This window comes from Oncorhynchus keta, chromosome 1 (assembly GCF_023373465.1).
Source record: "Oncorhynchus keta strain PuntledgeMale-10-30-2019 chromosome 1, Oket_V2, whole genome shotgun sequence".
Lineage (NCBI taxonomy): Eukaryota > Metazoa > Chordata > Actinopteri > Salmoniformes > Salmonidae > Oncorhynchus > Oncorhynchus keta.
Window position 1 is genome coordinate 89,434,672 of NC_068421.1, and position 25,862 is coordinate 89,460,533.

General features: G+C 42.4%; 1 protein-coding gene and 1 long non-coding RNA gene across 24 annotated transcripts in view; both read left to right on the forward strand.

The window, feature by feature from the left end:
* Nucleotides 1-20,980, forward strand: part of nr2f6b (nuclear receptor subfamily 2, group F, member 6b) — a 23,808-nt gene extending 2,828 nt beyond the window's left edge. Inside the window, exons 1-7 of one of the 22 annotated variants that reach the window (XM_052464489.1) lie at nucleotides 1-304; nucleotides 11,796-11,890; nucleotides 15,749-16,330; nucleotides 17,558-19,919; nucleotides 19,968-20,081; nucleotides 20,293-20,349; nucleotides 20,464-20,980. The exon at nucleotides 1-304 is cut by the window's left edge and continues 2,824 nt beyond it. In XM_052464489.1, coding sequence (XP_052320449.1) covers nucleotides 39-304; nucleotides 11,796-11,890; nucleotides 15,749-16,330; nucleotides 17,558-17,832 — 1,218 coding nt within the window. In that variant the 5' untranslated portion in view covers nucleotides 1-38 and the 3' untranslated portion in view covers nucleotides 17,833-19,919; nucleotides 19,968-20,081; nucleotides 20,293-20,349; nucleotides 20,464-20,980. Of the gene's footprint in view, nucleotides 305-746; nucleotides 5,113-11,795; nucleotides 11,891-15,748; nucleotides 16,331-17,557; nucleotides 20,082-20,121 lie in introns of those variants that run through there. The other 21 variants (XM_052464404.1, XM_052464416.1, XM_052464429.1 and 18 more) reach the window with 21 other exon arrangements.
* Nucleotides 20,981-23,389: 2,409 nt separating this feature from the next.
* Nucleotides 23,390-25,811, forward strand: LOC127907919 (uncharacterized). 2 transcript variants are annotated; one of them, XR_008065546.1, is made up of 4 exons: nucleotides 23,390-24,087; nucleotides 24,213-24,305; nucleotides 24,371-24,401; nucleotides 24,554-25,811. It is a non-coding gene; the product is annotated as an uncharacterized LOC127907919 (long non-coding RNA). The 2 variants fall into 2 exon arrangements; XR_008065542.1 differs by lacking the exon at nucleotides 24,371-24,401 and having other exon boundaries at nucleotides 24,554-25,807.
* The last annotated feature ends 51 nt before the right edge of the window (nucleotides 25,812-25,862 follow it).

Below are 25,862 nucleotides of genomic sequence, written 5' to 3' on the forward strand. Positions count from 1 at the left end.
GTAAGAGAGAGTGTGTGTGTCGGCCGTTTAGCTCAGATATGGCCATGGTGAGCGGGGGATGGGGCAATCCTAACCGGGAGACCAACGGACTGGGTGGGGAGAAGGCTTACCTGCGTGGAGATGAGGAGGGCTCGCCCCAGGCCGGGAGCGATGTGGAGGTGGGAGACGAAGACAAGGCGTGCGTGGTGGACTGCGTGGTGTGTGGGGACAAGTCCAGTGGGAAACACTATGGGGTGTTCACCTGCGAGGGCTGCAAGAGCTTCTTCAAGAGGAGCATCAGAAGGAACCTCAACTACTCCTGCAGGTAGGCAGAGGTGGCACCACTGGATCAAAAGTGCTGTGGCTAAATTTGTGCACGTCTTTTCTGGGGCCTGGAGTTTTTCTTGATCTCATGACCTTTTTGTGTAAAACTCAGGGTCCTATTCGTAGGCTATGTTCAAACTTAACCCAACCGGGCCATCTGGATAAAAATCTGCTAGCCCGAACAGAATTTCTACTGGTGGGTACATGGTGTATTTTTTAAACGGATTGGGGTCATGCAGAGCCTATAGATTGGCATGCGTCCTCTCTATATTCAGATATTAATAGGCTACATTGTGATTAAAACGCTGATTCATATAATTTAGCAATGCAAGTCATTATTCTACATCTTTAGAATGTCATGGTATTAATTAATCACATTCATGTTTGTTTCTAAAGTATGTCTTTTTGAGACGTTTTTTGTTTTGTTTTACATTTTAAAATAGGATGCTGCCCCTTTAAGACAATGGCGTACCAAAAGAGATACTGACCTGTCAACAGTAGGCTTGTCAAGATCAACGCTACAGTGATTTTTATTTTGCTTTCAACAGTAGCCTCCACATTGTTGGTATGTTCACTATTGAATGTTTACTTTTGTAAATCACTTTGCCTAAATGAAATAAATTCGGCGAGTAGATTGACGGGCACTTCTTTTTGCTAAGGACAGCTCACCTTTGCTGTGTAAACGTAGCTATAAACGTAGCTATCAATTTACGTAGCGTATTGCTCAGTGCTCGAGAAATTGTGATACGCAAGAGCGAAGTGGTGCTTGAATGAATAGCCAATCATATTGCTCAGCAGTGGCTGCTCGTCAGAGAAGGAAGAGGTGGACCATGCTACTCAGTGAATTTCAATATAATAAAAATAATGAAACGTAAAAAAAAAGGTTTCCTTTTTAGATACAACTATACTAAATATATTCACGTCACCAAATAACTGATTAAAATACACTGTTTTTCAATGAAGGTCTACAGTAGTCTCAACAGCATTCTGTAGGGCAGCACCATGGGTGGAAAAAGTACCCAATTGTGATACTTGAGTAAAAGTATAGATACCTTAAAGAAAGTGACTCCAGCTAAAGTTGAATTAATCAAGTAAAATACTACTTGAGTAAAAGTCTAAACGTATTTGGTTCTAAGTATACTTCAATATCAAAAGTAAATAAATTGCAAAAATATACTTAAGTATTAAAAGTAAAAGTATAAATCACTTACTGATGGCACCATTTTATTGTTTTTAAAATGTATGGATAGCCAGGGACACACTCAGACATCATTTACAAATGAAGCATTTGTGTTTAGTGAGTCCGCCATATCAGAGGCAGTAGGGATAACCACGTGTTCTCTTGATAAGTGTGTGAATTGGACCATTTTCCTGTCCTGCTTAACATTCCAAATGTAAAGAGTACTTATGGGTGTCAGGGAAAATGTATGGAGTAAAAAGTACATTCTGTTCTTTAGGAATGTAGTGAAGTAAAAGTAAAAGTTTTCCAAAAAATAAATAGTAAAGTAGAGGACAGATACCCCAAAAAACGACTTAAGTAGTACTTTGAAGTATCAATGATGTAGCCAGAGAACAGCAATTTTCCATCCTCCTCTGGGCACATTGACTTCAATACAAAACCTAGGAGGCTCATGGTTCTCACCCCCTACCATAGACTTATTGAGTAATTATGACATTTTCCAGAGGACGTCCTCCAACCTATCAGAAATCTTGCAGCATGAACTGACATGTGGTCCTTCTGTAGCACAGTTGGTAGAGCATGGCGCTTGTAACGCCAGGGTAGTGGGTTCGATTCCCGGGACCACCCATACGTAGAATGTATGCACACATGACTGTAAGTCGCTTTGGATAAAAGCGTCTGCTAAATGGCATATATGTTGTCCATCCAATCAGAGCATCAGAAAATGAATCTAATACTGAAAGCATAAGCTACAGCTAGCTAGCACTGCATTGTATAAAATGTGGTGAGTAAATGGCTCAAAGAGAGAGAAAAACAATAGTTGAACAGCTTTGAACAAAAACATTTATTTACAAATAAAGGAGAAGTAGCAGAGAGAGAGAGAGAGAGATACACTACATGACCAAAAGTATGTGGACACCTGCTCGTGAAACATTTCATTCCAAAATCATGGACATTATTATGGAGTTGGTCCCCCCCCGCCCCTTTGCTGCTATAACAGCCTCCACTCTTCTGGGAAGGCTTTCCACTAGATGTTGGAACTTTGCTGCGAGAACTTGCTTCCATTCAGCCACAAGAGCATTAGTGAGGTCGGGTACTGGCGTTGGGCGATTAGGCCTGGCTCGCAGTCGGCGTTCCAATTCATCCCACAGGTGTTCGATGGGGTTGAGGTCAGGGTTCTGTGCAGGCCAGTCAAGTTCTTGCACACCGATCTCGACAAAACATTTCTGTATGGATCTTGCTTTGTGCATGGGGGCATTATCATGCTGAAACAGGAAAGGGCAAAGTTGGAAGCATAGAATTGTCTAGAATGTCATTGTATGCTGTAGCGTTAAGACTTCCCTTCACTGGAACTAAGGGTCATAGGCCGAACCATGAAAACAGCCCCAGACCATTATTCTTCCTCCACCAAATTTAACAATTGGCACTGTGCATTTGGTCAGGTAGCATTCTCCTGGCATCCGCCAAACCCAGATTCGTCCGTCGGACTGCCAGATTGTAAAGAATGACTCATCACTCCAGAGAACGGATTTCCACTGCTCCAGAGTCCAGTGGCGGCGAGCTTTACACCACTCCAGCTGACGCTTGGCATTGCGCATGGTGATCTTAGGCTTGTGTGCGGCTGCTTGGCCATGGAAACCCATTTCATGAAGCTCCCGACGAACAGTTCAATGTGTTGACGTTGCTTCCAGAGGCAGTTTGGAACATGTTGTATCCGAGAAACAGACAACTCTTACGCTTCAGCACTCGGCGGGTCCGATCTATGAGCTTGTGTGACACATCCAAGTATATATGACCAAATTTTTAATAGACAAAAATTGTACGTTTGAATTCCGTAAAGTGAGTCCGGAAGAGGTGAAAAAAAATATTGTTGTCTATCAACAATGACAAGCCAACAGGATCTGACAACTTGGATGGAAGATTACTGAGGATAATAGAGGACGATATTGCCTCTCCTATTTGCCATATCTTCAATTTAAGCATACTAGAAAGTGTGTGCCCTCAGGCCTGGAGGGAAGCAGAAGTAATTCCGATACCTTAGAGTAGTAAAGCCTTCTTTACTGACTCAAATAGCCGACCAATAAGCCTGTTACCAACCCGTAGTAAAGTTTTGGAAGAAATAGTGTTTGACCAGATACCAATGCTAATTTACAGTAAACAAATTGACAACAGACTTTCAGCATGCTTATAGATAAGGACATTCAACAAGCACAGCACTTACACAAATGACTGATGATTGGCTGAGAGAAATTTATGATAAAAAGATTGTTGGAACTGTTTTGTTAGACTTCAGTGCCGCTTTAGACATTATCAATCGTAGTCTGCTGCTGGAAAAACCTATGTATTATGGCTTTACATCCCCTGCTATATTGTGGAAAAATAGTTATCTGTCTAACAGAACACAGAAGGTGTTCTTTAATGGAGGCCTCTCCAACAGAATCCAGGTAGAATCAGGAATTCCACAAGGCATCTGTCTAGGCCCCTTACATTCTTCAGTGTTTACTAACGACATGCCACTGGCTTTGAGTAAATCCAGTGTGTCTGTGTATGCGGATAACTCAACACTAAACACATCAGCTACTACAGCAACTGAAATGACTGAAACACTTAACAAAGAGCTGCAGTTAGTTTCCGAATGGGTGGCAAGGAATAAGTTAGTCCTAAATATTTCCAAAACTAAAAGCATTGTATTTAAGACAAATTATTCACTAAACCCTAAACCTCAACTAAATCTTGTAATAAATCATGTGGAAATTGAGCAAGTTGAGGTGACTAAACTGCTTGGAGTAACCCTGGATTGTAAACTGTCATGGTCAAAACATATTGATACAAAAGTAGTAAGATGGGGAGAAGTCTGTTCGTAATAAAGAGCTACTCTACCTTCTTAACAGCACTATCAACAAGGCAGGTCTTACAGACTCTAGTTTTGTCGCACCTGGACTACTGTTCAGTCGTGTGGTCAGGTGCTACAAAGAGGGACTTACGAAAATTGCAATTGGCTCAGAACAGGGCTGCACGGCTGGCCCTTGGATGTACACAGAGAGCAAACATTAATAATATGCATGTCAATCTCTCCTGGCTCAAAGTGGAGGAGAGATTGACTTCATCACTACTTGTATTTGTGAGAGGTATTGACATGTTGAAAGCACTGAGCTGTCTGTTTAAACGACTAGCACACAGCTCGGACACCCATGCATACCCTACAAGACATGTCCCCAGAGGTCTCTTCAAAGTCCAGAACAGACTATGACTACATGGAACTCTATCCCACATCTGGTAACTGATGCAAACAGTAGAATGTGTTATTGGAGTAGGGGCCTGAGGGCACACAGTGTGTTGTGAAATATATTATGAATGTGTTGTAATGTTTTTAAAGTTGTATAACTATTTTAATGTTGCTGAACCCCAGGAAGAGTAGCTGCTGCCTTGGCAGGAACTAATGGGGATCCATAATAAACCCCAGGAAGCGTAGCTGCTGCCTTGGCAGGAACTAATGGGGATCCATAATAAACCCCAGGAAGAGTAGCTGCTGCCTTGGCAGGAACTAATGGGGATCCATAATAAACCCCAGGAGAGTAGCTGCTGCCTTGACAGGAACTAATGGGGATCCATGATAAATACAAATACAAGTAAGGCCATGCTCATATATTTTTTTAAATGGTGCCTAGTGCCACAATTTTTCTGCATTTTAGTCTTCAATTGTTTCAATGGTAGACTGTGACATGGCAGGTACATGTAGAACTGTGAAAATGCGCTGAAAAGTGCTGCTGCTTTGAAAGTGGTGTGGTCAGATTGAAAAGTACTGGTGCAAATTCTGTCTCGCCACACGTTTTCCTGGCGTCTCTGCAGGTAGGTGCAGCCACTCTGTATAATCACAAGAAAATATGTTCACGTGCAAAACAATAACATAATAATATAAAACATAATGTTTAGAAAAAGTACAAGAAACAAGCAAGTTAATGTCAAAAGTTACTGTGTACTTGGATCTCAAAAATTCATATTTTGTTCATGGTGTTCATTTAAGTGAAAATGCCCTTGAAGCCGGTGTTTTGGAGGACATATTGGCACGGGTGCTGCAAACCGTATCAATATATCCTCCAAACCCCCAGCTATGAGGGCATTATCACCTTTATACAACGGGTTACCAACATATTCAAATAATGATAAAAAATATATATATTTTTAGGATTTATTCATACTATTTCATCCTTCCACAAGATATAGTCCCGACACAAATCTAGGGTTGCTACCCAAGCCGGCTGGTCGTTGGTTAGAGATGTGACACTATGTTGACACTATGTTTACACTATGTTGACAGTGTTGACACTATGTTGACAGTGTTTACACTATGTTGACAGTGTTGACACTATGTTGACACTATGTTGACAGTGTTGACAGTGTTGACACTATGTTGACAGTGTTGACACTATGTTGACAGTGTTGACACTATGTTGACATTGTTTACACTATGTTGACAGTGTTGACAGTGTTGACACTATGTTGACAGTGTTGACACTATGTTGACAGTGTTGACACTGTGTTGACAGTGTTGACACTATGTTGACACTATGTTGACAGTGTTGACACTATGTTGACAGTGTTGACACTATGTTGACGGTGTTGACACTATGTTGACACTATGTTGACAGTGTTGACAGTGTTGACACTATGTTGACAGTGTTGACACTATGTTGACAGTGTTGACACTATGTTGACGGTGTTGACACTATGTTGACGGTGTTGACACTATGTTGACACTATGTTGACACTATGTTGACATTGTTTACACTATGTTGACAGTGTTGACAGTGTTGACACTATGTTGACAGTGTTGACACTATGTTGACGGTGTTGACACTATGTTGACACTATGTTGACACTATGTTGACATTGTTTACACTATGTTGACAGTGTTGACAGTGTTGACACTGTGTTGACAGTGTTGACACTATGTTGACACTATGTTGACAGTGTTGACACTATGTTGACACTATGTTGACAGTGTTGACAGTGTTGACACTATGTTGACAGTGTTGACACTATGTTGACAGTGTTGACACTATGTTGACGGTGTTGACACTATGTTGACACTGTTGACACTATGTTGACATTGTTTACACTATGTTGACAGTGTTGACAGTGTTGACACTGTGTTGACAGTGTTGACACTATGTTGACAGTGTTGACACTATGTTGACAGTGTTGACACTATGTTGACAGTGTTTACACTATGTTGACAGTGTGGATACTATGTTGACGGTGTTGACACTATGTTGACACTATGTTGACACTATGTTGACATTGTTTACACTATGTTGACAGTGTTGACAGTGTTGACACTGTGTTGACAGTGTTGACACTATGTTGACAGTGTTGACACTATGTTGACAGTGTTGACACTATGTTGACAGTGTTTACACTATGTTGACAGTGTTGACACTATGTTGACAGTGTTGACACTATGTTGACAGTGTTTACACTATGTTGACAGTGTGGATACTATGTTGACAGTGTTTGCTCTATGTTGACAGTGTTTGCTCTATGTTGACAGTGTTTGCTCTATGTTTCCAGTGTTTACACTTTGTTTTCTCTGTTTCCAGTGTTTATGCTATGTTTACAGTGTTTACACAATGTTCACAGTGTTTTCACTATGTTTACTCTGTTTACAATATGTTTACTCTATGTTTACACTATGTTTACTCTATGTTTACAGTGTTTACTCTATGTTTACAGTGTTTAGAGTGTTTACTCTATGTTTACAGTGTTTACGCTATGTTTACTCTATGTTTTCTCTGTTTACAGTGTTTAGGCCATGTTTACAGTGTTTACACAATGTTTACTCTATGTTTATTCTGTTTCCAGTGTTTACACAATGTTGAAATCGGGCAGTTGAAATCGGCGAGGGGGCACCATTTATTTAGGTTCTTGCGTTGGAATGATATTGAATTCTGCTTATATCACGCTATATGACAGTAAACCAAGAGACTTTTGAGGATACAGGTTGGCGCGAAACCTCCAGCCCATCTCCACTGCACTGTTTCAGCACAATGGTACAATGGTTTTACACGGCAAAAAGCAAGGCCGTTTTGCCAATGAATATCGGCTATAATTCACCTATTACAAACAGCATATGTGAATGCAGCCATACACACAGCTGTCTTACCTAAATAATGCTAACTAAACAATGCTAACTAAACAATGCTAACTAAATAATGCTAACTAAACAATGCTAACTAAATAATGCTAACTAAACAATGCTAACTAAACAATGCTAACTAAACAATGCTAACTAAATAATGCTAACTAAACAATGCTAACTAAATAATGCTAACTTAATAATGCTACCTAATATTGCTAACTAAATAATGCTAACTAAATGCTGAAAGTAGTAACCTTGTTATTCAAGCATTCAAACAGTTTGGCTAACAATGCCGACACAACTGCAAATGCCAACGAATGAAAGCGAATGGAACAAACCAGTGGTACCAAGTAGTAAGTAAAGTAAATATCAGATCGATAGTGACAATCTGTATTTAGGCTAGTTACAATAACAGTAGTCCAACTCAGTAAACAAAAGGTGAATGGAGATCAAAATAACCAGAACACAGCCTACAGTCTACTACAGTGAGATGCAGTCTACTACAGTGAGATAAAGCCACTACATTGAGATAAAGCCTACTACAGTGAGATAAAGCCTACAGTCTACTACAGTGAGATAAAGCCTACAGTCTACTACAGTGAGATGCAGTCTACAACAGTGAGATAAAGCCTACTACAGTGAGATAAAGCCGACAGTCTACTACAGTGAGATAAAGCCTACTACAGTGAGATGCAGTCTACTACAGTGAGATAAAGCCTACAGTCTACTACAGTGAGATAAAGCCTACTACAGTGAGATGCAGTCTACTACAGTGAGATAAAGCCTACAGTCTACTACAGTGAGATAAAGCCTACAGTCTACTACAGTGAAATAAAGCCTACAGTCTACTACAGTGAGATGCAGCCTACTACAGTGAGATGCAGTCTACTACAGTGATATAAAGCCTACAGTCTACTACAGTGAGATAAAGCCTGCTACAGTGAGATAAAGCCACTACAGTGAGATAAAGCCTACTACAGTGAGATAAAGCCACTACAGTGAGATAAAGCCTACTAAAGTGAGATAAAGCCTACAGTCTACTACAGTGAGATAAAGCCACTACAGTGAGATAAAGCCTACTACAGTGAGATAAAGCCTACAGTCTACTACAGTGAGATAAAGCCTACTACAGTGAGATAAAGCCACTACAGTGAGATAAAGCCTACTACAGTGAGATAAAGCCTACAGTCTACTACAGTGAGATAAAGCCTACTACAGTGAGATAAAGCCTACAGTCTACTACAGTGAGATGCAGTCTACAGCCTACTACAGTGAGATAAAGCCTACAGTCTACTACAGTGAAATAAAGCCTACAGTCTACTACAGTGAGATGCAGCCTACTACAGTGAGATGCAGTCTACTACAGTGAGATGCAGTCTACAGTCTACTACAGTGAGATGCAGCCTCCAGCCTACATTTACATTTACATTTAAGTCATTTAGCAGACGCTCTTATCCAGAGCGACTTACAAATTGGTGCTTTCACCTTATGACATCCTACTACAGTGAGATGCAGTCTACAGCCTCCAGCCTACTACAGTGAGATGCAGTCTACAGCCTCCAGCCTACTACAGTGAGATGCAGCCATACACAGCGGTCTTGCCAAGTAAATAGGCCTATAGGCTTCAGCAACATGTTGGGATATGGCACACAGTTCCATTTACAACCATGAAAACAAATAGTGTACCAAGAATACCATAGTAGAATGAATATTTTTTTTATTTTACTCCCTTTTTCTCCCCAATTACGATCTTGTCTCATCTCTGCAACTCCCTAACGGGCTCTGGAGAGGCAAGTCCCCCAAAACATGACTCGCCTAACCGCACCTGCCAGCTTAACCCGGAAGCCAGCTGTACAACACAAGTCAGCGTGCACTGCGCCTGGCCCGCCACAAGGAGTCGCTAGAGCACAATGGGACAAGGACATCCCAGCCAGCCAAACCCTCCCCTAACCTGGATGATACTGGGCCAATTGTACACCGCCTCATGGGTCTCCCGGTCGCGACACATCCTGGGATGGAACCCGGGTCTGTAGTGACGCCTCTAGCACTATGATGAAACATAACGATGTGTAGCTACTGCCCAGGAGCGTCATTTAGGTAGTTGCATTTGAATTCTATTGAATTCTGCTTATATCACGCTATAACACAATAAACATAAACGTTCAAATGCTATTAACCAAGAAGTTACAGGTTCAATGGCGTGAAATCTCCCTGCGGTCTATCATACACGCTAAAAGCAAGATTTTGATCAAAAACCAACCAGCTAGATTGTTTCATACTTTTTTTCAGAAGATGTGCAGTGTCCTTGACGTCCTGCAACTTCTTGTAAGATCAGGCTATGCAGGCAGAGCTAGCTGGAGCTCGGCAGCATTAGCGCTGCTAGGCTTGGCAGCGGCCTCGATGGTTGGACGTTCTCCTTTTGGCTTTGTTTGGGTACTTTGGCAAAGCCAATTTCTGATATCCATTGTGGCAGTTTAGCTGGTTCGAGCTAGCTAGATAGGCTAAGGCTAATAACACTAACGTATTTTACAGCTAACTAAGAAGCTAACTAAACTCTGGAGTGGTGGGGCGTGAGGCAGAGTTGAGAGAAGCAGCTTCAACAGTAAACTTGACCCCCGCAGTTATAAATCAAAATCATAATATTACAGGCAGAGTCATACCTCGTTATTCACATAGCCTACCACAGATGAGAGGGGTTTCCCCCCCGCTTTTTGTGGAAACCCAAAGGAATCATACCTACCTGCCCCAGTTGCTTTCCATAGTCCCCTACACACACCGTGTCCATTGTGTTGACACAGCGCAGTGGAGATACAGATTTTGTGCCAACCTATCACTCAAATCATTTGAACTTTTTAGTAATTTTTATAGAGCGACATACAACTAAAACGGAGGAGGCACAAGTTTCAACTGAGCGGGCTAAGCACCCTTTTGCCTCCCTCATGGAGTAATTTCATTGAAATGATGTGGAAACAATATTGATCCAACCAGTGTATGCCCAGTTGAATACAGCTATACTGGCCTACACAGCTATACAGAGAGAGAGAGAGAGAGAGAGAGAGAGAGAGAGAGAGAGAGAGAGAGAGAGAGAGAGAGAGAGAGAGAGAGAGAGAGAGAGAGAGAGAGAGAGAGAGAGAGAGAGAGAGAGAGAGAGAGAGAGAGAGAGAGAGAGAGAGAGAGAGAGAGAGAGAGAGAGAGAGAGAGAGAGAGAGAGAGAGAGAGAGAGAGAGAGAGAGAGAGAGAGAGAGAGAGAGAGAGAGAGAGAGAGAGAGAGAGAGAGAGAGAGAGAGAGAGAGAGAGAGAGAGAGAGAGAGAGAGAGAGAGAGAGAGAGAGAGAGAGAGAGAGAGAGAGAGAGAGAGAGAGAGAGAGAGAGAGAGAGAAATTGTAGAGAGAATGATAACACGTTCTATGTTCTAAATTCGTTATGATAACACGTTCTATGTTCTAAATTCGTTATGATAACACGTTCTATGTTCTAAATTCGTTATGATACCACGTTCTATGGTCTAAATTTGTTATGATAACACGTTCTATGTTCTAAATTCGTTATGATACCACGTTCTATGGTCTAAATTTGTTATGATAACACGTTCTATGTTCTAAATTCGTTATGATACCACGTTCTATGGTCTAAATTTGTTATGATAACACGTTCTATGTTCTAAATTCGTTATGATACCACGTTCTATGGTCTAAATTTGTTATGATAACACGTTCTATGTTCTAAATTTGTTATGATAACACGTTCTATGTTCTAAATTCGTTATGATACCACGTTCTATGGTCTAAATTTGTTATGATAACACGTTCTATGTTCTAAATTCGTTATGATACCACGTTCTATGGTCTAAATTTGTTATGATAACACGTTCTATGTTCTAAATTCGTTATGATACCACGTTCTATGTTCTAAATTCGTTATGATACCACGTTCTATGGTCTAAATTTGTTATGATAACACGTTCTATGTTCTAAATTCGTTATGATAACACGTTCTATGTTCTAAATTCATTATGATAACACGTTCTATGTTCTAAATTCGTTATGATAACACGTTCTATGGTCTAAATTCGTTATGATAACACGTTCTATGGTCTACATTTGTTATGATAACACGTTCTAAGTTCGTTATGATAACACGTTCTAAGTTCTATGTTTAATGCTCTGTTGTGCAGGTCGAATCGAGAATGCCAGATAGACCAGCATCACCGCAACCAGTGCCAATACTGCCGGCTGAAGAAATGCTTCCGTGTTGGCATGCGCAAAGAAGGTAACTAACTATCCCATCTTACCTATTGCACAACATCTCCGCCAGTCAGACCATGCCTAAAGCAGAGGCCAAGCCAAATGTTCCATAAATCCTAACTGACTGCATCAAGATAGTTTGCCCCTGCCGTTATAAACAGAGCCGACATTTCACAACTCTTGTCATGTGGCCAAAATATTTGCATATTTACACTGTAAACTACATCAAGCTCAATTTTAAAAGCCCCGACGCTATTTTAAGGTGTTAATGGGTGAGGAAAACTGTCTCACGGTTTCATATAAACGCTAACATGTTTTATACTTATTTCATGTGGCATAGTATTTGTAAACCAGTTTAGCTCTATCCTCTAACCAACACACTCTTGACCCCTAGACTCTAAGTACCACTACGTAGTGCGTATCATTCAGGGCTAGGTGCCAGAGGCATTTCCCAGGCAGTGTGAAGGTTGAATAACCCAGCCTGTATTCTGCTTTGAGCTGACACCAGCCCAGAGCTATATTCAGCAGGGATATTCATTCAGGGGTCAGAGTCACCCAACGACAGCACTGACGAAGCCTGGCCACAGTGTTTCCACATTACCTGGAACCGCTTGGATCACCTTCGCCAGTTGGTGGGTCCAACTTGAGGTGTCATTAAAAAAAAAGACTTCCCCACCCCTCCCCAACGTAAAACATATTTTGACATGACCCTCCCCTTGTACTGAAAAAAAAATTGGACACCCTCCCTCACAATAGTGTTTACGGCCACAAATACACTACATGACCAAAAGTATGTGGACACCTGCTCGTCGAACATCTTATTCCAAAATCATGGGCATTAATAGGGAGTTGGTCCCCCCCTTTCCTGCTATAACAGCCTTCACTCTTCTGGGAATGCTTTCCACTAGCTGTTGGAACATTGCTGTGGGGACTTGCATTCAGCCACAAGAGCATTAGTGAGGTCGGGCACTGATGTTGGGCAATTAGGCCTGGCTCGCAGTCGGCGTTCCAATTCATCCCAAAGGTGTTCGATGGGGTTGAGGTCAGGGCCTAACCCGAACCATGAAAAACAGGCCCCAGACCATTATTCCTCCTCCACCAAACTTTACAGTTGCCACTATGTATTTGGGCAGGTAGCGTTTACCTGGCATCCGCCAAACCCAGATTTGTCCATCAGACGGTGAAACGTGACTCATCACTCCTGAAATAGCCAATTCACTCATTTGAAGGAGTGTCTACATACTGTACTTTTGTATATATATAGTGTAACTGTAGCTACCCTGTGTTTATAAATGTGGATATCAACTTCGACACTTCAGCATGCGCCCCGCAGGCTGCGGGCCAGGAGGTTGAGGGTCCGCCGACCACCATGAACAAGCTAACTCTCCTTGCATGTTTCATTAGACACTACATGTATCTTTATTTAACTCGGCAAGTCAGTTAAGAACAGATTCTTATTTTCAATGACGGCCTAGGAACAGTGGGTTAACTGCCTTGTTCAGAATGACAGATTTTTACCTTGTCAGCTCGGGATTCAATCTTGCAACCTTTCGGTTACTGTTCCAACGCTCTAACCACTAGGCTACCTGCCACACCCACTACGATCAGAGCTGCAGACAATAATCAGCTGGGTCAGCATTTCCCAAACTGTGTCCTGGGGACCCCAAGTGGTGCACATGTTGGTTTTTGCCCTAAAACTACACAGCGGATTTAAATGATCAAAGCTTGATGATTCGTTTATTATTTGAATCAGCTGTGTAGTGTTAGGGCAGAAGAAAACTAAACGTGCACGAGGGGGCCCCAAGGACCCAGTTTGGGAAACCCTTGGGCTAGGCATCTACAGCTCTGTCAGCATATCTTTCGTCTTGCAAGAAAATCCTAAGGTGGAAATCCGATTTTCAAAATGTTGATACTATATTTATAGAAAATATATGCAACAATTTTTCCACCAATGCACCACAACCAATAAGCAAAGCATACCGACTTGGAGGAGCTTCAACTTCATAGTTTGCGTTTTCAACACCACAATCTGAACAGTTTTGGATGCTGGAATTTTATTTTGGACGATTCCTACAGGATCATTTTTAAATAGCCTAATCAGATTAAAACATTGAGACTGGTTGTGTTTATGCCACACCTAAAAGGAAATAAATTTTGAAAGTGAAAGGACAAATATTTTGGCTATATTGGAGGCAGAGTGAGCATGACTTTCCTGGGAACATTATGACAGCGCATCTCATTATGTCTCTCTAGACCCAGAACTGATCCAAATTAAATTAATGGAATGAAATATTCAAATTATAGGGCTTTCGCTCCATTATTCAAATTACATTTTCAATGCAGTTTACAGCCTAGAGTGGAATGTTGTTCTCACTTGAAAACCATCATGCAGTTATTTGTTGCAAGGCTAGTCTAGGGAGGATATGTGAATTGTCCCTAAACATGATCATGAAGGTCCTTCTGTGGCTCAGTTGGTAGAGCATGGCGCTTGTAATGCCAGGGTAGTGGGTTCGATTCCCGGCCACCCGCATACGTAGAATGTATGCACACATGACTGTAAGTCGCTTTGGCTATAAAAGCGTCAGCTAAATGGCATATATTATTATTATTATTATTATATTAAGGAAGCGTTTTGAGCTGAGTGTCTCATGTCTTCATTGTTCTTTCATGCTCAATGACGTACCTGGCCTCTCCGCTTACATAAAACATTGGTGCAGCTTTGAATGATTGTATGTGTGGTTTGATGCTAGTTAGCATATTATAGATCTGGGCAAACAATCCACCTATCACTATTGTCACTATGAATGGTGGATAGAGGACAGGTTAGACTGTTAGACTAGACTATACTTACCTGTGATCTAGTAAACGTTTTGGAAGCACCAAAACACCTTAATATAGGGGAGACTCATGCAAGCAGATGAGAAAATGTGTCTAGGGTGGAAGAGATGTTATAGTAAAACCTGTAATGATTTAGTAAAACCTGTAATGATTTAGTAAAACCTGTAATGATTTAGTAAAACCTGGTAATGATTTAGTAAAACCTGGTAATGATTTAGTAAAACCTGGTAATGATTTAGTAAAACCTGGTAATGATTTAGTAAAACCTGGTAATGATTTAGTGAAACCTGGTAATGATTTAGTAAAACCTGGTAATGATTTAGTGAAACCTGGTAATGATTTAGTGAAACCTGGTAATGATTAATGATTTAGTAAAACCTGGTAATGATTAATTATTTAGTAAAACCTGGTAATGATTTAGTAAAACCTGGTAATGATTAATGATTTAGTAAAACCTGGTAATGATTAATGATTTAGTAAAACCTGGTAATGATTTAGTGAAACCTGTAATGATTTAGTGAAACCTGTAATGATTTAGTGAAACTTGTAATGATTTAGTAAAACCTGGTAATGATTTAGTAAAACCTGGTAATGATTTAGTAAAACCTGGTAATGATTTAGTAAAACCTGTAATGATTTAGTAAAACCTGGTAATGATTTAGTAAAACCTGTAATGATTTACTGAAACCTGGTAATGATTTAGTAAAACCTGTAATGATTTAGTAAAACCTGTAATGATTTAGTAAAACCTGGTAATGATTTAGTAAAACCTGGTAATTATTTAGTAAAACCTGCAGAAGTGTCAATGTAAACCAGGGAAAAAAACACCATGCTCCTCTGTGCACAATAAAAAAACACACTACCCTTCCCAATTCAAAAGAAAAATTTAACAACCCTTCCCAACTCAAAAGAAAAAGTTTAACATCCCTTCCCAAATAAAAAAAAAAGTTTAAAAAGTCCCCTATTTTACATCAGCCTCTATAACCTCTACAAAGCCCTTTCTCTCCCCCTCTTCCCCTCTCCTCCCTCTCTCTCTTCCCTCCAGCAGTCCAGCGTGGACGTATCCCTCCATCCCACTCAGGCATCAGTCCCACTTCTTTGGTCGGCGGAGGTGGTGGTACTGGGGCCGGGCCAGTAGGGGGCGAATTCTTCAACGGCCAGCCTGTGTCTGAGCTCATCTCCCAGCTGCTCCGTGCTGAACCGTACCCCAGCAGCCGCTATGGTCCCCAGTATGGCCAGCAGCAGCAGATGCAAGGTGCTGGAGGAGGATCCGTCATGGGCATCGACAACATCTGTGAGCTGGCGGCACGCCTCCTTTTCAGCACCATCGAGTGGGCCAGAAACATCCCCTACTTCCCTGAGCTGCCCGTCTCTGAGCAGGTGGCTCTGCTGAGACTGAGCTGGAGCGAGCTGTTCATCCTGAACGCAGCCCAGTCCGCCCTGCCTCTACACATGGCCCCACTGCTGGCCGCCGCCGGCTTCCACTCCTCGCCCATGTCAGCAGAGAGGGTGGTGTCCTTCATGGACCAGGTGAGGGTGTTCCAGGACCAGGTGGACAAGCTGACCCGACTTCAGGTGGACTCGGCAGAGTACAGCTGCCTCAAGGCCATCGCCCTCTTGTCTCCAGGTCAGTGTATTGGTTGGTCGTCTCTCTAAGGCCACCACTCTCCTGTCTCCAGGTCAGTGTACTGGTTGGTCGTCTCTCTAAGGCCCAAACCAAAACCCCTATACAGACACTGGGAGATTAATTCACCTTTTAGCAGGACAATAAGGCCAAATCTGCTTACCAAGAAGACAGTGAAGAAGACATTGAAGTTGAGTTACAGTTTTGACTTTAATCTGCTTGAAAATCTCACAGCTCTTAAAGACTTACCCAGAAACCCTCACAGCTGTAATCTCTTCCAAAGGTGATTCTAACATGTATTGACGCAGGGGGTTGAATACTTATCTCATCAATATATATTAGTATTTTAGTATTTTTAGTAAGAAATGACAATTAAATCAATTTTAATCCCACTTTGTAACAACTGTAACGGCATTCATCCTCCTCTGACGAGGAGAGATCGGAACAATATGCAGCGTGGTAAGTGTTCATGATATTTAATAGAACAGAACACTTAAATACAAAAACAACAAGAGAACAAAAAATGAAACCACCGAAACAGCTCCGTCAGGTGCAAAACACACTAAACAGAAAATAACTACCCACAAACACCTAAGTATCGTTCTCAATCAGAGACAACGATTGACAGCTGCCTCTGATTGGGAACCATACCAGGCCAAACACAGAAATACAAAACATAGAACAAAAATATAGAATGCCCACCCAAACTCACGCCCTGACCAAACTAAAATAGAGTCATAAAAAAGGTACAGGACGTGACAACAACACATTTTTGAAAAGGTCAAGGGGTGTGAATACTTTCTGAGGTCACTGTAACTCTTCCCTGCTCTCAGATTAGAAAGAGAGAATATGGGAGGAAGTGGGATACAAGCCCAGGCTCATAACTTTGGAATGAGTGTTCATTTTTACTCCCACTAGTATTTCAATCTAGACTAAATGAGTCATGCAGATTCTAAAGTCAGTCTGTAGGTCAGCATTTCTCATATGAACAGCCTTTTAAAGCATTATATCTCTGTCCAAATGAGAAATATGGACCTACAACTCTGCAATAGTACATCTGCTCTTTCAGTCAGCATGTCTCATTGATCTCAGGCTGTGTGAGACATAATTTTCTCCTCCACTGTAGCTCTTGCCTGTGTTCTCCATTGTAGCACTAACCATTTCTGAACTTCTGATTGACTTTAAATCCATGCTTACGTCTGTCTGTGTGTCCTCTGTTGTCCTCTTCAGATGCGTGTGGTCTGACAGACCCCATCCACGTAGAGTCTCTGCAGGAGAAGGCCCAGGTGGCTCTGATGGAGTACGAGAGGATGCAGTACCCGGGTCAACCACAGCGCTTCGGCCGTCTGCTCCTCCGCCTGCCTGCCCTCAGGGCCGTGCCCGCCAACCTCATCTCCCAGCTGTTCTTTATGCGCCTGGTGGGCAAGACGCCCATCGAGACCCTCATCAGGGACATGCAACTCTCTGGGAGCTCCATTAGCTGGCCTTACGTCCCTGGGCAGTGAGGACAGGAGCCTGGGACCCACAGGACCCTGGAGGAACCTGGAAATTGGAACCCAGAATGGGATGGAGAGGGATTAGCCACTGATGTCATTAATGTCTAAATTCTTGAGGATTTAGTAGAGGAGGACTATATTGCTACTCACTCACACAGAGTCAAACACTGAGCTTCCAGTGAATGGAGCTGGAATCACACCATTGGTAGTTTAGCTGTCCGTGTATTCCAAGGAAATTATTCATTTGTCTTGGAGTATATTTCCTGATCTGTATCATGACCTCTCTGAATGACCTGTCTGAAACACAGAACAGGGTTCTAGAACACAGAACAGGGCTCTGTAACAGAGAACAGGGCTCTGAAACACAGAACAGGGCTCTGGAACACAGAACAGGGCTCTGAAACACAGAACAGGGTTCTAGAATACAGAACAGGGCTCTGAAACACAGAACAGGGCTCTGGACCACAGAACAGGACTCTGTAACACAGAACAGGACTCTGGAACACAGAACAGGGCTCTGGAACACAGAACAGGGCTCTGAAACACAGAACAGGGCTCCGGAACACAGAACAGGGCTACAAAACACGGAACAGGGCTCTGAAACAGAGAACAGGGTTCTGGAACACAGAACAGGGTTCTAGAATACAGAACAGGGCTCTGAAACACAGAACAGGGCTCTGGAACACAGAACAGGGTTCTGGAACACAGAACATGGTTCTAGAATACAGAACAGGGCTCTGAAACACAGAACAGGACTCTGGAACACAGAACAGGGCTCCGGAACACAGAACAGGGCTCCGAAAATACAGAACGGGGCTCTGAAACACAGAACATGACTCTGGAATACAGAACAGGGCTCTGAAACACAGAATGTGGCTCTGGAACACAGAACAGGCCTCTGAAACACAGAACAGGGCTCTGAAACACAGAACAGGGCTCTGAAACACAGAACAGGGCTCTGAAACACAGAACAGGGCTCTGAAACACAGAACAGGGCTCTGGAACACAGAACACGGTTCGAGAATACAGAACAGGGCTCTGAAACACAGAACAGGGCTCTGGAATACAGAACAGGGCTCTGGAACACAGAACAGGCCTCTGGAACACAGAACAGGGCTCTGGAACACAGAACAGGCCTCTGGAACACAGAACAGGCCTCTGAAAAACAGAACAGGGCTCTGAAACACAGAACAGGCCTCTGAAACACAGAACAGGGCTCTGGAACACAGAACACGGTTCGAGAATACAGAACAGGGGGCTCTGGAATACAGAACAGGGCTCTGGAACACAGAACAGGCCTCTGGAACACAGAACAGGGCTCTGGAACACAGAACAGGCCTCTGGAACACAGAACAGGCCTCTGAAAAACAGAACAGGGCTCTGAAACACAGAACAGGGCTCTGAAACACAGAACAGGCCTCTGAAACACAGACTCAAGGCCCAGTGCCACTACTACCTCTGTCCCCATGGCGCCCCACGCGACTCTGACCCCAGGCTCTGTGTGGCTCTCTGGCTGCTGTGTTAGGCCCCTGGGTTTCATGTGGGACCCTATTCCCCTTAGCTACAGTGCATAGGGCTCTGGTACTCAAACGTAGTGCACTGTGAAAGGAATAGGGTGCCATTTGAGATTCAGACACAGGGATTATGAAGCCACAGCCACATACTGCCATTGTATTGTGTTTTGTCCTGAGCTGTCTATTCATGTAAATCGTTGAGTTTGATTTACTCTCATGTTGAGCTTATAGTGTAAAATGTCATGTGTACATTATGCAAATGTGGTCATGTTAAATCTCTGAATGTTATGCAAATAGCGGGCTCTCTCCATAGTATAAGCAATAGCATACATGCTACAGTACATGCTATGGTGCCCGAAAACTTGCACAAGCTAGCAGAGGTGAATGTATAGGGGGCTAGAGGAAGGCTAGGTGGAGCCGTGACCGTACTGCTTAGACCTGAAGGGTAGGGGGCTAGGGGAAGGCTAGGTGGAGCCGTGACCGTACTGCTTAGACCTGAAGGGTAGGGGGCTAGGGGAAGGCTAGGTGGAGCCGTGACCGTACTGCTTAGACCTGAAGGGTAGGGGGCTAGGGGAAGGCTAGGTGGAGTACTGCTTAGACCAGAAGGGTAGGGGGTTAGGGGAAGGCTAGGTGGAGCCATGACCGTACTGCTTAGACCTGAAGGGTAGGGGGCTAGGGGAAGGCTAGGTGGAGCCGTGACCGTACTGCTTAGACCTGAAGGGTAGGGGGTTAGGGGAAGGCTAGGTGGAGCCGTGACCGGCTAGACCTGAAGGGTGGGGGCTAGGTGGAGCCGTGACCGTACTGCTTAGACCTGAAGGGTAGGGGGCTAGGGGAAGGCTAGGTGGAGCCGTGACCGTACTGCTTAGACCTGAAGGGTAGGGGGCTAGGGGAAGGCTAGGTGGAGCCGTGACCGTACTGCTTAGACCTGAAGGGTAGGGGGCTAGGGGAAGGCTAGGTGGAGCCGTGACCGTACTGCTTAGACCTGAAGGGTAGGGGGCTAGGGGAAGGCTAGGTGGAGCCGTGACCGTACTGCTTAGACCAGAAGGGTAGGGGGTTAGGGGAAGGCTATGTGGAGCCATGACCGTACTGCTTAGACCAGAAGGGTCGGGGGCTAGGGGAAGGCTAGGTGGAGCCGTGACCGTACTGCTTAGACCTGAAGGGTAGGGGGTTAGGGGAAGGCTAGGTGGAGCCGTGACCGTACTGCTTAGACCAGAAGGGTCGGGGGCTAGGGGAAGCGGTTGCTTTCAGGTCAGACATTTCATGTGATCGTCATACAATGTAACTAAAGGTACAGACCCCTTTAAGGACTAAAGGGTATGCTGTGTATTAACAGTAAAACTACGGTACAGTGCACAAGGCTATGTGCATACTCTTAGTGATATTGGCCTGGACTGCAATTTCATGTGACCATGCTTCTTTTTTTTTCTTTTTTTTGCCAAATGACTTACTCAGAGTGGACGTATGAATACTGAAATCAAAGAATCTGTTTTACTCTGATGGGATTTTGACTAACGACTTCATTGTGTAGTTCTACATAAGAATAAGAAGTTTTTATTGCGATGTCAAACCAAAATGTAAAGAAAATTGCTACTGCTGACCATGGCTATTTTTGCATTACTAAAAATAAAGTATAAGTACTCTTACTGTGGTTGATTTGAGAATGCTTTCGGTTAGCGACTGATAGACAGACTATCCACAAAGCAGGACAACGGGCATCATTAAAAAGGCATTACAGTATAGACATGGCTGTGTTAATAGTGGCATAAACTGCTTTAACACAAGGGGTTGGAACAGGTTCAGGGAACAGAATCAGAACATGGAATGGAAGTGTTTTCTTGAACAGAACTGTTATTTTAAAAGCATGGGAACCGGTTAACTTTTTACTGCAGTGGGCTAAATGAGGGTCACGCAGAGTGTTTCTGGGTAGTCTTAAACAAATGTACTTGGAAACAAAAGTATACACCTCACACACATGGTTAGGGCCTTAATAAAAAGAAGACGCCTGTACCATGTCAGATACAGAGTTGAAATGTTTTACATTTTGAGTTTGCATCCCAATATTGCACTTTACATACATCACAGAAAACTGAAATATAATAAAACCGTTTGACATAGAAACACCGGTTTTTAGGCCGTAAAAAAAAATGTGTATTAATTATGAAGTTATTACATTTCACCCATTAGGCCACCAGGAAAAGGCTATTAATGTTATTTTATGTTCCGGTCATTTTTTTCCAGACCCACAAAAACGCCTATGCAAAGCCCTCACTATGCCTGCCAGCTGGACATCCTTGCCAGTGTGTGTGCATGTAATGTAGGCTACCTGCCCCTCCGAAGTGTTTCTGTAGCCCCTCCCATCCAAAGCATAGTCTACTGTAGCTCCTCCCCTCCAAAGTGTTTCTGTAGCCCCTCCCCTCCGAAGAATAGCTGTAATAATATAATATAATAATATAATAATAATATATGCCATTTAGCAGACGCTTTTATCCAAAGCGACTTACAGTCATGTGTGCATACATTCTACGTATGGGTGGTCCCGGGAATCGAACCCACTACCCTGGCGTTACAAGCGCCATGCTCTACCAACTGAGCTACAGAAGGACCACTGTAGCCCCTCCCTTCCGAAGCATAGCTGTAGCCCCTCCCCCCCGAAGCATAGCTGTAGCCCCTCCCCTCCGAAGCATAGCTGTAGCCCCTCCCATCCAAAGCTACTGTAGCCCCTCCCCTCCGAAGCATAGCTGTAGCCCCTCCCTTCCGAAGCATAGCTGTAGCCCCTCCCCTCCGAAGCATAGCTGTAGCCCCTCCCATCCAAAGCGTAGTCTACTGTAGCCCCTCCCATCCAAAGCATAGTCTACTGTAGCCCCTCCCCTCCGAAGCATAGCTGTAGCCCCTCCCTTCCGAAGCATAGTTGTAGCCCCTCCCCTCCGAAGCATAGTCTACTGTAGCCCCCAGGTAGCCCCCAGGTTACAAATGTGATTCAGAAATTAGGAAGAGAGTTTTTATTTGAGAAGAATGGTTTGACTTTTTCGATGCTAGTTAAGGATACTATAGTTATTACGCTTCACATAGGATTTCTTAACTACAAAAAGGCAAGGCTTGTTTTATTTTAATTCTGGTGCCGCTATGCACACACAAGCTTGTTAGATAGCTATCTCTGGTCCAACGTTAAACTCTCTGAAGTTCAAAGACATTCAAAGTTTCTTCATAGAAGCCGCTCCTCCGTAGGTATAATTGTGTGCAAACAGAAGTATTTGAATAATTTACTTTTAGGTTACTGTCACATCCTGGCCTTAGTTATCTGTGTTTTCTTTATTATTTTGGTTAGGCCAGGGTGTGACATGGGTGATTTATTGTGTTTCGTCTTGTCTAGGGATTTATTAGATGAATGAGGTTGTGTTCAGTTTAGTTGTCTAGGTAAGTCTATGGTTGCCTGGAGTGGTTCTCAATCAGAGCCAGGTGGTTATTTGAAGTCTCTGAAAATATATTTTGAAACACTTTTTGGTTACCATGATTCCATTGGGTATTTTGTTTTGGGTGATTGTTTTCTGTGTCAGTGTTTGTGCCAAACTTTTGACTGTTTCGGGTTTTCACGTTTCTTGTTTTGTAGTTGTGTTCATGTTGAGATTTTCTTGTTAAAAGAACCATGGACACTTACCACTGGGTTGTGGACATTGGTCCTCCGATCCTTCTCGCCTAACTCCAGATGAAGAGGAGGAAAACTGTGACAGTTACTTTAAGTATAAAGGGTTTCTCTCGCTCTGTATCAGGCTACTTTCCGTTCATTAGCTCTACATTGACTATTTTCATGTAAACTGTTACCAAATATTCTGTCAATGTATTAGGCCATTTTTACTTTTAGGGCTGGATTGTCTGACCCAGATTAAACCTACTCCTGGACTGAATAACAGGGTCAATGGGAAATATTTATTGAAAGTGATTCTTAGTCCAGATTTAGGGTTAATCTGGGTCTGTTAAGCACCTTTAAATGTTCTAAACTTTTGTTTCTTGCATTCAGTAGCATAAAAGGTTTTGATGTTGGAAGTTACGGGAACCATATTTGGCAGCCATATTCTTTGGGTATTTTGTGGGTGATTGTTTTCTGTGTCAGTGTTTGTGCCACACGGGACTGTTTCGGGTTTTCACGTTTCTTGTTTTGTAGTTGTGTTCATGTTGAGATTTTCTTGTTAAAAGAACCATGGACACTTACCACGCCGCGTATTGGTCCTCCGATCCTTCTCGCCTCTCTTCAGATGAAGAGGAGGAAAACTGTGACAGTTACTTTAAGTATAAAGGGTTTATGTATCAGGCTACTTTCCGTTCATTAGCTCTACATTGACTATTTTCATGTAAACTGTTACCAAATATTCTGTCAATGTATTAGGCCATTTTTACTTTTAGGGCTGGATTGTCTGACCCAGATTAAACCTACTCCTGGACTGAATAACAGGGTCAATGGGAAATATTTATTGAAAGTGATTCTTAGTCCAGATTTAGGCTTAATCTGGGTCTGTGAAAACCACCTTTAAATGTTCTAAACTTTTGTTTCTTGCATTCAGTAGCATAAAAGGTTTTTGATGTTACGTTCCCCATAAAAGGTTTTTGATGTTGTTACGTTCCCCATAAAAGGTTTTTGATGTTGTTACGTTCCCCATAAAAGGTTTTTGATGTTGTTACGTTCCCCATAAAAGGTTTTTGATGTTGTTACGTTCCCCATAAAAGGTTTTTGATGTTGTTACGTTCCCCATAAAAGGTTTTTGATGTTGTTCGTTCCCCATAAAAGGTTTTTGATGTTGTTATTGTTCCCCATAAAGGTTTTTGATGTTGTTACGTTCCCCATAAAAGGTTTTTGATGTTGTTAAAAGTTCCCCATAAAAGGTTTTTGATGTTGTTACGTTCCCCATAAAAGGTTTTTGATGTTGTTACGTTCCCCATAAAAGGTTTTTGATGTTGTTACGTTCCCCATAAAAGGTTTTTGATGTTGTTACGTTCCCCCATAAAAGGTTTTTGATGTTTTAGGCTGTTCCCCATAAAAGGTTTTTGATGTTGTTACGTTCCCCATAAAAGGTTTTTGATGTTGTTACGTTCCCCATAAAGGTTTTTGATGTTGTTCGTTCCCCATAAAATGTTTTTGATGTTGTTACGTTCCCCATAAAAGGTTTTTGATGTTGTTACGTTCCCCATAAAAGGTTTTGATGTTGTTACGTTCCCCATAAAAGGTTTTTGATGTTGTTACGTTCCCCATAAAAGGTTTTTGATGTTGTTACGTTCCCCATAAAAGGTTTTTGATGTTGTTACGTTCCCCATAAAAGGTTTTTGATGTTGTTACGTTCCCCATAAAAGGTTTTTGATGTTGTTACGTTCCCCATAAAAGGTTTTTGATGTTGTTACGTTCCCCATAAAAGGTTTTTGATGTTGTTACGTTCCCCATAAAAGGTTTTTGATGTTGTTACGTTCCCCATAAAAGGTTTTTGATGTTGTTACGTTCCCCATAAAAGGTTTTTGATGTTGTTACGTTCCCCATAAAAGGTTTTTGATGTTGTTACGTTCCCCATAAAAGGTTTTTGATGTTGTTACGTTCCCCATAAAAGGTTTTTGATGTTGTTACGTTCCCCATAAAAGGTTTTTGATGTTGTTACGTTCCCCATAAAAGGTTTTTGATGTTGTTACGTTCCCCATAAAAGGTTTTTGATGTTGTTACGTTCCCCATAAAAGGTTTTTGATGTTGTTACGTTCCCCATAAAAGGTTTTTGATGTTGTTACGTTCCCCATAAAAGGTTTTTGATGTTGTTACGTTCCCCATAAAAGGTTTTTGATGTTGTTACGTTCCCCATAAAAGGTTTTTGATGTTGTTACGTTCCCCATAAAAGGTTTTTGATGTTGTTACGTTCCCCATAAAAGGTTTTTGATGTTGTTATGTTCCCCAGCAAGAAAAACAAATAATGTGACTCCAACGGAAGGGGAGGACTAACACAGAGTCACTGACCATCAACCAAAACTAAACAGGTGGGGTTTTAGGAGGGGTTCTGAAAGACACTCATGGGGGATGTCCACTGAACTTTGCCTAGCAACAACAACTGGAACCTAACAGACACCCACTGTGAGAGCCCACTAGATTCACCCTAGAAGAGGCCAAACATCAGAAAAACCCACACCAAACTTAAAGACAGGAAGCAAACCAAAAAGTTTAGCATAAACAAAATCAGGGAAGATCAGATAGGGAGTGCCGACTGAAGGTGATGACTGTGCTGACTAACGAGGTGACGCACTACACGCTAAAGTCCAACCTCAAAACATACATGGAAAAAACAAAAAAGATGAAGATCTTTATTGACAGTAAATAAAGATGACAAATGTTAAGGTCCTGAGTCCCAAATCATGAGATATTCTGTTAAATGTTCTTTACAACAGGTTTTCAGATGACCAACAGGCTGTGTACGGTCATCAATGTGCCAGCGTGATTGAGAATAAATAGCTCCTGATTAGTATTTTATGCATGTAGCCGTGTTATATCTCTGAAAATGTTGA